Source organism: Bombina bombina, chromosome 5 (genome assembly GCF_027579735.1).
Source record: "Bombina bombina isolate aBomBom1 chromosome 5, aBomBom1.pri, whole genome shotgun sequence".
Classification (NCBI taxonomy): domain Eukaryota; kingdom Metazoa; phylum Chordata; class Amphibia; order Anura; family Bombinatoridae; genus Bombina; species Bombina bombina.
This window is the reverse complement of record NC_069503.1, coordinates 955,703,535-955,718,643: the sequence shown is the minus strand read 5'-3', so window position 1 is coordinate 955,718,643 and position 15,109 is coordinate 955,703,535. Positions and strand designations below refer to the sequence as shown.

General features: G+C 39.1%; 1 protein-coding gene across 1 annotated transcript in view; it reads left to right on the top strand.

The window, feature by feature from the left end:
• Positions 1–431: 431 nt before the first annotated feature.
• The window catches only part of ZBTB10 (zinc finger and BTB domain containing 10), a 59,621-nt gene continuing 44,943 nt past the window's right edge, over positions 432–15,109 (top strand). The window contains exons 1-2 of the mRNA XM_053715156.1: positions 432–1,545; positions 7,435–8,326. Coding sequence (XP_053571131.1) covers positions 805–1,545; positions 7,435–8,326 — 1,633 coding nt within the window. The 5' untranslated portion in view covers positions 432–804. The remainder of the gene's footprint in view (positions 1,546–7,434; positions 8,327–15,109) is intronic.

Below are 15,109 nucleotides of genomic sequence, written 5' to 3'. Positions count from 1 at the left end.
CTTATCAATGGCATGTGCCTAGTGCAGGAGATAAAGCACCACCTGCATATGAAATAAATAATCCGGTGCGCAAATGTCACAATGACAGCTAACAGGGATGGACAATTTGTGCACTTCACTGTATACAAGGCCACACACATCCAGTCATGTTACGTATTATGTCCCCTGCACCTTGCAGGCGCCATAGACACACAGGAACCTCAGTATAAGATGGGGTGCACCAGCAGGGAGTCATTGTACAATAGCAGGTTTCAACCACACAGGCTTAATGACCACAAAAGTGTCTGTAACAGTCCCAGCCCCCAGGCAGGGTGCAGTGGTATCAGTGGGGTGAGGCTGCAGTGTGTCTGTGTAACGAGGAGGCCTCCCCCAGCTGTCCCCCCACCCCCACCTCACCCGCCCCCCTGACTCCCCCTCTCCGGACAGCGCCCCAGTGCATTGTGGGCGCAGTCCGTTGTTCATTTGCCATTCGACCTCAGTGAGGGCCGTGCGGGGATACGCGTCCCTGGGCGCCATCTATTACACATACCGTCTACCCGTGCACACTGAAGCGCGTCGCTAGTTTTGCTTGTTTATGATCCGGGGTTTGGGGGTGATCTAGCGGCCTGCCTGTGACCAGTTTCCAGAGGCCCCCACAAAGGAACAGACTAAGTAAAGATAGTAGCCTGTAAAGAAGGGTGACAAGCGACATCGCGTGGATTACAGCTAAGCGGCCCGGCTGGAGGTCGCGCGCACCGGCAGGTGTGGAGGAGGAGGGGTGGACGGTTGTGACTAAGAGGAGGGGGGAGAAAACAAATCGTTAACATGGCGGAGATTAACCGTAGGACCTTGGCCTTCCGAGGAGGTGGCGGCCTGTCCGCTGCGGGTGCCCCCGTTAACAATAACAACAACAATGGCGTCGGTTCGGGTTTGCTGTCAGTGGAGGAGGCCACTGCCTGGTCTCTGAGGCACCTGAATGGGGGAAGCAGCGGAGGAGGAGCGGTGGGAGACGATGAGGAGGTGGAAGTGGAATTAGAGGCCGAGGGCCTGCTGGACGAGGAGGAGGAAGAGGCCTACCCCGGAGTGATGCTGGGGAGCCGGGGAGAGCCCCGGCCTGGAACAGGGACGGTTGCGGCCTCCATGAGTGCAGAGAGCAGCGACGAAGAGGAGGAAGAAGAGGAGGAGGAAGATGAGGAGGCGGCAGCCGTCCAGGGACACCGAGGGGAAAGAGCCGCTGCTGGTGAGCCTACAGTAGTGGAGGAAGACAATTCAGGGCAAGGAGATGGCTCTCGTCGCTTTGGCCTCATACCCTCTGCTCGCTCTCAGTCTCTATTGCCGAACCTGCACTGCTCCTTTCAGGGATCGTGGCTGCACGAGTTCCCCTGGCTGCGCTTCTGCCAGGAGACCGGGCTCATGTCCTGCACTTGGTGCCAGAAGGAAGCGACAAACCAGAACCCCTCTGTCGGCCACGACGAACTTGTCAAGGGTACAAGGAACTACAAAAGGGCCCTGTTGCTCAGGCACCACTTGTCTACAGAGCACCGGAACAACGACCCTGCTGCCCAGGTATGTAGTGTGCCTGGCGCTGGCATTGGTGGGCACACGTGGTGCACTATAAACAATTAGTCTGTAGCTGGCATGTACCCCCTGGCTTTACCTGAAGCCCTTGTGCCAACACATAGTCAGAAATCACTTATCATACAGGTAACATTATATGAACGTAGTTAACTACTGGCAACGTATTTTTCACTATAAACCGGTGTACTGTGAGTCCAGCAGGCACTCTGCAAACTACTGTTTATATACACTGGGACCTTAGGAACATCACACACGGTCTCACGGAGAGTTGCTAAACTGTTTGGTGTATATGGGGTTATCCCAATTTGTGCTACGCATGAGGTGTGATGTCAAGAATGACGGGAAGGGTCCAAAGCAGCTGTCTCGTAGGGTCTTCATACACTTCAAATCATAATTTACACTTTCCAATTTTGTAATTCACCTATATAACTTCTTTAATCAATATAATCTGAACAAAGCTGCTGAAAATATGGTTCTATTTTTAATATAACCCCTGAGGGTTCAAATACTAACTTGTAGAAAATGCTTCCGATAGTATATGTATGAAATGTTATATAGCACCGTAGTGGGTCGGATAATTAGATGTGTCCCATTCATTATTAGCGAGTCATATGGGGGTTAGGTCACGTAGTCAGCAACCCCTATTTAGCCGCTGCGCACCCCACCCTGGCAGTAAGCTGATTATGTTATCAGTTGAGGGTGTCGTGCACAGTGAGCCAGGCGTCAGCATGGCTGGGCTTGGCCAGAAAAGCTTGTCTTAGAGGAAGGGGTGACCTACATAGCATGGGACCTAGGCCGGAAGTGTCCCCCAGCCCCCCCTTCCGCAGCACCCATCTTCCCTCCCTTCCCCAGGTGGGCGCCGCCTGCTGACTGTCCTGAGGTAAGGACGTGTCACTACGTGGCTGTTCCCCAATGGGCCCTCGGTGTCACCGATTTGTTGTATTGCCCGCAACGGCTTCTGACAGTGCAGTAAACAGAGGGAGGCTGGTGTTCTGTCGGCCTGTCAAAGCTCTGTAGGATCTCGCACATTAGTTGTCCTGTCAATCTGAGTTTAGCCTTCTAAATGATTTTCTCAGCCGTACGGCATTATTTGCACGTGGGCTCTACTCACCTACATGGAAATATTGTTTAAAATCCTCAGCCTACATATTTGTGTTTACTGTGCCTATAGCAACTGTTCAAGCACAGCCTTAAAGGGATAGGAAAGTCAAAATTAAAGGTTTGCTTAGTCTTAGTGACAGGCGGGTGACATACAGAATGCATGTACAACTCACCACATGCGCAGTGTTAAAGGGACAGACACAACACCCCACATAGCCTTTAAAGGGACAACTCACACCACACACACATTCTTAAAGTGACAGATCACAGTATGTGCATACACACACAACCTTGTATGTTCCTAAAGTATTCAAGGAACAGACTATGCACACAGCCTTTAAAGGAACGCTCAGTCTTAAATGGACAGGCGTATATTACACACATGTACAGTCTTAATGAGACAGACAGATCACAGTATATGCGCAAACACAATCATGAAAATTCTTAATCATAAAGGGGCAAGTACACACAATGCACACAGTCTTAATGGGACTCTCAGGAGGACACACTCACAATGTACACAACCTTTAAAGGCAGGGTTCCTTACACCTAATGGTACAGACCTACAAACAACCAAGGCACACAGCCTTAAAGGACTAGTAAATACATTAGATTTGCATAATCAACAAATGCATGATAAAGACAACTCAATAGCACCTAGGTCAATGTCAAATAAGTAGTAGATTATTTTTTGTCTGACAAATTTCAAAGTCGTGTCTATTTCCACTCCCCAGTATCATGGACAGCCATCAGCCAATGATAAATGTATATACATTTATTCTGAGAATTCTTGCGCATGCTCAGTAGGAAACGGTGACTCGAAAAGTGTACATATAAAAAGACTGTGCACATTTTGTTAATATTAGTAAATTGGAAAGTTTTTTTTTTTTTTTTTTTTTTTTTTTTTTTTTTTTTTTGCATGCTCCTATCTGAATCATGAAAGTTTATTTTTGACTTATGTTCCTTTAAAGGAACACCTGACATCATGCACAGACTTAAAGGGACAGCTCACAGTATGAGCACACACACAACCTTGCATGCACTCATGCAATGTATCCATGTAGGTGAGCAGAGCTCGTGTAAATGCTGGCATGGGGAAGACACAGATTTTACACCCCCAAATAAGGCTCCCTTTTTTTGTTCCTGGTGAAACAAACACTGCATTATTGTTCGTAGCGTTTATTTGAACTCCCATGCCTATTCTTGAAGTAAAATAGTGCCATATGACCGAGAAAATAATTTAGCAGACTAAACTCAGATTTTATAGTGATACGCTATCAGACTGTCAATTGGACTGTTCTATGTAAGACTGCAATATTCATAATTTCAAAGCAACTTTCATGTTCATACAAAATAATTACTATTTGATAATTGTATTATGCAAGCCACATTTGTGTATATATAAACCACTCAATGCAGTAGAATTGCATAATTAACAAGTGCATAATAAAAAGACAATGATTTAACACCTACTCTGAATTTCAAATAAGCAGTAGATTTTCTGACAATGATGTTATAGATTTAAGTTAAAGGGACACTGAACCCAAATTTTTTCTTTCGTGATTCAGATAGAGCATGAAATTTTAAGCAACTTTCTAATTTACTCATATTATCACATTTTCTTCATTCTCTTGGCATCTTTATTTGAAATGCAAGAATATAAGTTTAGATCCCGGCCCATTTTTGGTGAACAACCTGGGTTGTCGTTGCTGATTGGTGGATACATTCATCCACCAATAAAAAAGTGCTGTCCAGAGTTCTGAGCCCAAAAAAATAGCTGATACCTTTTTTTTTTTTTCAAATAAAGATAGCAAGAGAATGAAGAAAAATTGATAATAGGAGTAAATTAGAAAGTTGCTTAAAATAGCATGCTCTATCTGAATCACAAAAGAAAAAAAAAATTGGGTTCAGTATCCCTTTAAACTGCTGGGTGCAACTACAATAGCATGGTTACTACTCACCATGGTATTTTTCTTTCTGCAGCTGTCTTTAAAGCCAAAAGTTCTATAGGAAGTTGAGTAGCAACCGTGCTACTATAGTTGTACTCTCCAGTTTAAAGGGACATAATACTCATATGCTAAATCACTTGAAACTGATGCAGTATAACTGTAAAAAGCAGACAGGAAAATATCACCTAAGCTGGAAGCATCTCTATGTAAAAAAGGAAGATATTTTACCCCACAATTCCCTCGGCTCAGCAGAGCAAGTTCTGTGTAAAAAGTTATACTTCAGTTACTGCTTAGCTACAGGTAAAAAATAATAATAATAATGAAGAAGAAATGAACACCAGCCAATCAGCAGTGCTGAGGTCGCAAACTCTTTTACTGTGATCTCTTGATATTTCACTTAACTCTCATGAGACTTCATAGTAAACTTCCTTAAACTGAATAGGGAAATGAGTGTGCACGAAGCTCACTCCCTTAGCTGTACCGGGACAGACATGCTGATTTGCTGCTTAAAGTCCTTTGCAATGGGGTTTGAATACTTTTGACATTTTGAGGTAAAATATATTTCTTTTTTTACATAGATGTTCAGGTGATATTTTCTAGTCAGCTTTTTACATAACATTTTACATAACATTTGGGTTTCATTTTCCTTTAATGTCCCTTTAATGTTACATGCATTGGGGGGGAAAACCTGCATTTTCTTTAGACAATCCTAAATGATATAAGTAGGGTTGCCACCCGTCCCTTAAAATACAGAACACTTATAAGTTACACATGCTGCATGGTTTGCAGGTAGGAATATGAATAGTGCTGTCCAGGAAAACATGGCTGAGGTGGTAACCCTAGATATAAGTGATTCTTTGCTTTTCTGTGTGTATTCTTTTTTTATTTTAATGATACCTGTTACGCCGGTAAGATAATTCAATGATTTCTGGGATTTTAAAGGGACAGTCTTCTTTATTTTTTTTTTGTTTAAAAATATTACACCTTTACTACCCATTCCCCAGCTTTGCACAACCAACATTGTTATATTAAAGCGACAGTCAACACTTGCGGTAACATTATTTGATATTGAAAAATAAAAGACGAAAATCCGCCTGCACTATACCCCTTCTGCCTTGCCGCCTTGCTTCTTGTACTAATCACCGTCGATAACTTCTCTAATACCAGGTAAATATGGCAGCTGAACTCCCCCCACCGTTACGTAGCTACCTTCTTCTTCAAATGATCAGTAAATCAGAATCCAATCCTCAGTCAGAAATTGCACGTGCTTGCAATTTCCGACCGATGATTGGATTCTGATTTGCTGATCATTTGAAGAAGAAGGTAGCTACATAACGGTGGGGGCACTGGGTGGAGTTCTGCTGCCATATTTACCTGGTATTAGAGAAGTTATCGACGGTGATTAGTACAAGAAGCAAGGCAAAAGGGGTATAGTGCAGGCGGATCTTCGTTTTTTATTTTTTAATATCTAATAATGTTACCGCAAGTGTTGACTGTCCCTTTAATATACTTTTATAACCTTTTAAACCTGTACATTTCTGACTGTTTCTAAGCCTCTTATCTCAGTACATTTTTATTCTTTTCACAGCCAGACAGTACTTGTTCATGTGTGCCTTATAGATAACATTGTGCTCAATCCTGTGGAGTTATTTGCTTAGCACTTATTGGCTAAAATGCAAGTTTGTAAATAACACTGAGATAAGGGGGCAGTCTGCAGAGGCCTAGATGCAAGGCAATCACAGAGGTAAAAAGCATATTAATATAACAGTGTGTTGGTTGTGCAAAACTGGGAATGGGTAACAATGGGATTATCTGTCTTTTTTAAACAATAAACATTTTTGGTAGACTGACCATTTTTAACCCCTTAACAACCACAGCATACCATTTACGTCACCTGCCGTTGAGGGTTTTCTCGTTTCATAATAGCGTGTTTATAAAACCGTGCTATTAATATAGCAAACCCCATAGAAAGACCAGTTACAAAACAGGGTATGTTGCTGGTCCTTAAAGGGATATGAAACCCAAACTTTTTCTTTCATGATTCAGATAGAGCATGCAACTTTCTAATTTTAGCCACCAATCAGCCAGCGCTACCCAGGGTAATGAACAAAAAATGGGCCGGCTCCTAAATTTACATTCCTGCTTTTCAAATAATGATACAAGATAACAAAGAAAATTTCAGATTTGGAGTAAATTAGAAATTTGCTTAATTGTAGTATTTGAATTAACTAAAATATCTTCTCTCTGATAACTTAGAGGTCTTTATAATCTTCAGAACCTTAAAGAGTTGCTTCTGGCATCAGTAAACTATCTATTATACAGGGCTCAACAAACCAGGGAGCCATTGGCTCCCAAGTTTTTGGGTATTCTTAATATATCTATGTAAAAATTTTACACGGATTTGTCGAACCCTTCTATCAACCCCATCTATCTATACACACACATATATAATAGTCTAACATGCTTTCCTGGGACTTAAAGGATATGTGTTTTGCAAGAGTATATTTAGTTTTCTTATCTCAGGGTTGCTGGCCAACATTACACTGTGTATTATTTATATATTTTTCTTTAACTGTACCATGGTTGACAAACAACTAAGAGATATATGGGCCATTGAGATGGCTTTTTTTTTTTATGAGCAACTACTTTAGTATTCTATCATAACTGGTAATACAAAACATACTTGAAATATAATTTATCTAACCTCTTTTTCTTTCATATTTGAGTGAAAGCTGAGTGGTTTTAAATTAACTTTTAAAAATATCTATACAGCCTTTATTTTATACCTGATATTAATATTTATTTTTTTGCATATGATTCTTTACAGGAGCCAGAAGTAAAACCGGGAACTGCAGAGTCGTATGTTGATTACAGTACTAAACCAAATGAGAATTCATATTGCTATCAGCTTCTTCAAGAACTGAACAATCAGAGGAAGAAAGGGATTCTTTGTGATGTCAATATAGTGGTAAATGGCAAGGTTTTTAGAGCTCATAAGAATATTTTGGTTGCTGGCAGCCGTTTTTTTAAAACCTTGTACTGTTTTACAAACAAAGAAAGTCGTGACCAAACCACTGTAACTTATTTAGATGTTGTTGCTGTTCATGGATTTTCAGTTATCTTAGACTTCATGTACTCTGGCAATCTTGTTCTCACCAGCCAAAATGCAATTGAAGTGATGACTGTGGCTAGCTATCTTCAGATGACAGAAGTTGTACAGTCGTGTCGAAACTTTATCAAAGATGCCTTGAATATCAGTATAAAATCAGAAGCCCCAGAGACTGTTGTGGTGAACTATAATAAAAGAAAAGGCAAAGATGGACATCCACCCCGGGATCAGAAAACTGCTAGCTTCTGGGCAACCCGCAATCTCACAAACTTGGCGAGTAATGTGAAGCCAGACTCTGAAGGCTTTAATTTAGAGGATGCTCCAACTGAAAACTACCAATCCAATGATTCTACTTGGATTCAGGATAGCTCCCCTGAAGTGACAGAAATTGAGCCCCAGGCTCAGGGAAAGGTGTTTGTATGGAATGACATGGGGTTCAGTCAAGCTGCCGTGTCAGAGCAAGGAAAAGCAAGGAGGAAAAACCAAACAACAAAAAGATATGTTTATAATCTCCCTCAGAATAATGAACTTCAGATAGATGGTAACGCCATGCCCCCACAACAAGTAGCTTATCCAGAGGAGGATCTGCAGTGCTTCCAAGATGCAGCAGGTAACATTTATGCTTCCAAGTCTTTTCATTGGTATGCAGTAAAGAAGTGTCTGAATTTAAAGGCTAACCCCCCCCCCAAAAAAAAAAAAACCCCAAACAAACATACTTTTGAACTGTTAGGAACACCTATGGTCACACTCAATGTGGTGGTACCAGGGTATCCATGTGGCCTATCTGTGGGGTGGTTATCATAGTGACTAATAGACTAGTACAACTACCCATTCGGGAAGTGGCTAAAATGCAGTGTGTTTATATACTATAGCAGGAATACCAGATCATTTTTATTGTTAAAAGCAACAAATTGAAAATAAAATAAAACCTTATGTATTAATACCTTTTGTATATGTACGAAAAGGAATATTGAAAATATAATATTGTAGTAAAGGCTGTAACTTATAAATGGACGGGTAACATTCCAGAAAATCAAACTGAAATGAATTGGTCTGATTCATATGATCAGTAAATGTCTCTCTATTCTGTAAAAGAAAATTAAGTAGTTACACATGCTTACCCTCTCCATTGATGGTTTAAAATCAGCACACCTGGCTTTTTATATCCAGATATTTTTTTGTGTCCCTTCAATGTTTAGTGAAGAATCATGTATTTGAAAGCATCCAGAATATAGTCAATAGATAATGACTGTGAGGCAAGAATATGTATTCCCTGTACACTCTGCTCACTACTGCACAACTGCAAGCTTTTCTCTCTGCTACATAAGGTTTTTTTTTTTTTTTTTTTTTTTTTTTTCCTCATCAAAGCTGACTTCTGCTCAACTGTGTTCTTTTCTTTCACCTCCTCATAATGTAATAATGGGTCAAGCTAACGTAGCCGCTATGCCTTTAGTGAAATGTTCACATGGCTCCAAATAAAGGTAAATTAGCTATTTATAAACGATACAATGCAGCAGCTAAATGGATCATTGGAAACAAATTAAAGGGGAGAACATTTAAGTATACTGTCCTTTTTAATGGGACATGAAACCCAATTTTTTTTTCTTTAATTATTTAGAAAGAGCATGCAATTTTAAACAACTTTCTTATTTACATCTATTATCTAGTTTGCTTCATTCTCTTGATAATCTTTGCAGAAAAGCACATCTAGATAGGCCCAGAAGCTGCTGATTGGTGGCTGCACACAGATGCCTCATGTGATTGGCTCACCCATGTGCATTGCTATTTCTTCAACAAAATATATCTTATGAATGAAGAAAATGAAATAGAAGTAAATTGGAATGTTGTTTAAAATGATATTCTGACTCATGAAAGAAAAAATTGGGTTTAATGTTCCTTTAATGTAAAAATCTGGCTGCAGATTAAATTTTAATTGTAGGCTGAATGTGTAATTTATTTTTAGGAAAATAAGATTTGCCTTCCCTAAGGGAGTAGATCTTTTATAAAATAAGGTTAATCAAATCCTTAGGAGTCACATATCCTTGTATTTGTATTTCAGGCTAAAATTGTGCTTGTGTTCTGCTTGTGATGTTACCCTATTTCCTGGTTCCTTTAAAACTAAGATTATTTCAACAAACTTTTTAATTATGTTTAAGGGATGTGCTCAGTACAACTCTTGCAATGATAATGATTTTTTTTTTTTTTTTTCCTAACTGACTCATGTAAATTTAAAGGGACATACAACCCCAAATTTTATTGTATGATTCAGATAGAGCATACAATTTTAAGCAACTTTCCAGTCTACTATTATCAAATTTAATTTATATAATTTGTTGAAAAGTAGTTGTATAAGAATGTTACACATTTTAGCTTCTTGGCAGTATTTTAGCCAGATATGTTTAACCCCTTGCTGAGGTTAAACACACAGATCTGTGAAACAATCTCCTTGAAGCCAGGATCATATTTCACAGAGCAGTGTGTGAGAATTGTAGCTCCAGTGTACATAGAAGCTAATTTACTACTGTGGTAACCACTGGGGCAGGTGGAAGTAAAAAAAAAAGTGTTACTGGAACATAGGATGCAGCCATACCTGTCTGACTTCAGGCTGTGTTGTGTGGATCTTCGCTCTTCTCATTTTAACACAGACAACTACATTACACAGTGCAGAGCCAGCATTAGGGCGTCAAACATGTCCGCTTGTGACTCCCTGGTTGTAAGCGGACTATGTAGCGAATGTGATAAAAACCCCATGCTCTGTGATTATTAGGGTGTATTACGCACATCTTCAAATGCAGGGAATACACTGAAAGGTTTTTCTTATTTGTAATAGTTAAAGCTGCAAACTTTGTAATGCATGTATATTATAAAGTTTACCTACATCTAAAGCTTTATTTAAGTAACCCACTTTTGTTTTTGATTACACTGTTCCTTTAACCCCTTTATGCTCGGGGGAAATGTTTAACATTGGATGAATTTCCGATGTAAACATTTACTTGAAAAAGGAAATCACATAATCGTCAATGTGATCACGTGATTTCAAGGCCGGGATCGGATCATGGGGCACACACTGAGACAAAAGGCAGTTCAACGACTTAGAAATTAGTATATGAGCCTACCTAGGTTTAGCTTTCCACAAAAAATACCAAGCGAGCAAAGCAAATTTGATGATAAAAGTAAATTAGAAAGTTTTTTTAAATTTGCATGCCCTCATGATAGTTTAATTTTGACTAGTGTCCCTTTAAGAAATATATACAGAGTGCATAGGGAGTTGCCAAAAATAATACATAATTAACATATAAACTAGGTATTACCCTTTGAAAACCTATCCCTTGTCATCTTGTTTGGATTTTGGCTACTGTTTTCTTGATACCTACCTCTCAAAGGTATAGTGTTTGTTTTTGTTTTTCACTAGTATGTAAGCCAGCGTAGACAATAAAAATATAATATAGTATTTTGTTGCAATGACTGACAATTTGCTGAAATTTAAGGCATAAATATTGGACATTATTTTTAACACTAAATATAGTCTGTATGTGTTGAGCCTTATTCCATCTTTGAGACTGGTAATGAGCTACGAGCAGCATTACATTTCAAAGACGTTTATGCAGACAAATGTCTGAGATTGTTTGGCTGGATGTTCTAATGCTATTGTGTTGTTAATTTAGTTGTTTTGTTGGTGGTTTTAATTAGTCTGTGTAAAGAAGCACACCTGGGGCTATTACGGTTTGTTCTGTAGCTTGCCATTGAGGTGTGGTTTAATCTCAGGGCACCACACCCTTCAGTGTCTTTGTAACATGATCTTAGCATAGCAAACAAAAGCTACTGGTTTTGTGTACAAAAGCTACGTATGACGTTACCAATTACACTTTGCAGAACATTCTCGCTGTATTTTCTTTCATGGGCTATTCTCAAGCTCATTTAGTCTCTTAAAGTGATGGTAAATCCTAGCGTTTGTGAAATGCTAGGATTTACCATTGGAACAATAAAGCTCCTTTATTTGTTTGTAGCGTTCGCTGCACTTAGCAGCTCAGGCAGATCACGGCAGAACGCTATTTGGCTGAGAGGTGACGTTTCCACCTCTTAGCCAATAGCCGTGTGGAAAATCCAGCACCAGACAGTGCCAAGTCGGATTTCCCGCACGTCTATTGGATTTTTAAAATCAGATCTCAGAATGTTAGTGATATTTTAGATCAGAGCTCGACAAAACCAGGAGCCAGGGAGCACTGGCTCCTAGAATTCTAACCTTGCCTCCTAACTTTTTGGGTTGTGCTTAGGGTTGCCACCTCGGCCATGTTTTCCTAGACACCTGTTAAACATGCAGCAGGGTAAGCAGGGAGGAACATCTATTGTGTCTCTGGACATCACATGATTAGTGCTGATGAACAGCACAATATATGTTCCTCCCTACAAACCCTACAGCATGTGTAACTCATAAGTGTCCAGGAAAACATGACCAAGGTGGCAACCCTAGTTGTGCTCTATATATCTATATTCTTCTTCTTTTTTTTTTTTTTTTCTTATTCCAGCAGCGAATGTAGACATATCAGGTTACATTTCATTATGCCACGCAGGGCAAAAATATGTGTATTAGTACATTAAATAAAAAAATAAATAAAGTGGCACAAGGAATATGTACTAGAACCTAACATTCATAATATGGCTGAATACATCGCTGGAGTTTTTATGAGTATTAAACAACACACAGAGAAAAGAAACAAAATCAAACAGAAGTGAACAAAACAGGATAAGCTATTAAAAATATTACCCTAACTTACGAGGGTCGTTATCATCCTGTGTATATCCATTATGGGGACAAATATCCAAAATTTTTAAATGTCACTGTAAATTTCAATGCCCCTAAAATAATGACCTGAAAAGCATAATGCTTGGTTTTAGAAAATGGAGTCTGGGATTAATCAAATAATAAAGAAAAAACAGCAAATCTTTAGGGAAACCTAAATATGTACAGGGAACCTATAAACTGTCACCCCCTCCTTCAAAAATTGTCAGATTCATCACACCGGATGAGAGGGGGAAAAAATAAAATTAAAATAAAATATGAATAGAATGAATAATTTAATATCGTCCTCCTCCCCCCACCGATAATGCCTAGATGCCAATATTACATGGGGAAATTGTTCTTACTACGTCTTTCTTTTCTCTTTCTTTTTTTTCCCCTTCTCTTTCTCTCCTTACTTTTCCTTAATTCCTATCTCATATGGTTATCTCCCGAAAGCCGGTTACCCAAGCTGAAGGGAACAACTCTAGTGTAACCAGTTCGAAGAAGGCTGTAGTGTTTAAGAATGGCTGCAGAATACGCTTTTGAATCTGGAGAGGATAAGACCTCTATATATTCAAATAGCACAGTCTGGCTCCTAATTATCCTTACTGGTTCCACATTTTTAAACAGATTTGTAGAGCACTGTTTCATGCATCAGTTGCAATGAAGATGTGCTGTAACTTACTTTTTAATATAGATTTGAAATTCCCGGTGCTCTGCCGCTCACTTCAAAAGTAAAATTTTCTGTTTGCTAATGGTTTGAATTGTTGTGCAATCAGGGCTTTCCCCATATGGCACTTTTGTTGTAGCTAGAGCGCTAATTGGACAACAATTCAAACTTAGCTCACAGAAAAATGTACTTTTGATGTGGGCGGCAGAACTCGGGGAAATTGTATTTTTATATCTATATTAAAAAGTTATAGCACATTTTCATTACAACTGATGAATGAAACTCCATCTAAAATATCACTAACATTCCAGATCTGATTTTAAAAAGGGGAGAGATTACCATCACTTTAAATGTTTATTTCATAGTTTGAGATTGTAATATAAATGTTTGATTATGGATAGTAAAAAAAAAAATTGCAATAAACTTTCATTATTTCTGTAATTTAACAGTGAAAATTGTGTTCTTTACAGTTAGAGGGACACTATACCCAATTTTTTTTCTTTTGTCATTCATTTATTTGAAAAGCAAGAATGTAGGTTTAGATGCCGGCCCATTTTTGGTGAACAACCTTGGTTGTCCTTGCTGATTGGACAGCACCATTAAACAAGTGCTGTCCAGGGTACTGAATACAAAATTATCTGGCTCCTTAGCTTAGATGCCTATTTTTTCAAATAAAGATAGCAAGAGAACAAAGAGAAATTGATAATAGGAGTAAATTAGAAAGTTGCTTAAAATTGCATGCTCCTATCTGAATCACAAAATAAAAAAATTGGGTTCAGTGTCCCTTTCAGAACCTGGGTTATGATTGCTTATTGGTATTGCTAAATGTAGCCACCAATAAGCAAGAGCTATCCAGGGTGCTGAACCTAAAATGGTCTGGCTCCTTAGCTTTAAATTCCTGCTTTTTAAATAAATATTGCAAGAGAACTAAGAAAAATTGATAGTAGAAGTAAACTAGAAAGTTGCTTAAAATTGCACGCTCTATCTAAATCATGAAATAAATAAAATTGGGATTAGTATCCCTTTTAACCTCAGTTTCCCTTACATAATAGGTACCACAACGTGGTAACTTGGTTATCTTAGATTTAAAAGCCTGTTCTTCCAATCTCGCATTACCTGTTGAGGCGAGTTACTGCAAAACTTATCCTTGCAGGCACAGAGGTTCGCAAGTAGTGAACCTGTCTGCCTGCTTTTGCCACTTAGTTTTCTTGGGCAGTGCCACCCCCTACACAACAAATTGCGCTAGAGCATGGCATGTCGGTCAACTTGAAAGAGCAAGTGCCTGGGTGATTGTTATTGGCACTTCTTAGTTGTCGGAGAGGAAAAAGCAGGTACTAAACCTGATCGACATAACCCAAAAGGTTGGGAATGCAGCTTCATAAATGTACCCCTTAGTTACTTTATCAGCTCAGTTATAACTGTTACTATCTTGCAAGGTATACGTTTCCTTAACATTGCTATACTCCACACAGCCATTGTTTGCACACATTGTTGATTCGTATAATTGTTCTCAGCAAAGGAGGTTTAGGTATGGGAGATCTAGGTTCCAACATGGCAGCACCAATTGTTCCTTTCATGATGTGTTTTTTGTAAAAAAAAACCCAAAAATGCTTCAAATCACAACTAGTATATTTATATTAAATGACCTTATGAGACCGGGTGTAAGATTAAATATCTGTTTTTCCGTTTTGAACTGCAGACGGCTTAAAGGGACAGTCTACACCAGAATTTTTGTTTAAAAAGATAGATAATCCGTTTATTACCTATTCCCCAGTTTTGCACAACCAACAGTTATATTAATATACTTTTTACCTCTGTGATTACCCTGTATCTAAGCCTCTGCAGACTGCCCCCTTATTTCAGTTCTTTTGACAGACTTTTTAACTAATCAATGCTGACTCCTAGGCACAATGTTATCTATATGACATACATGAACTAACACC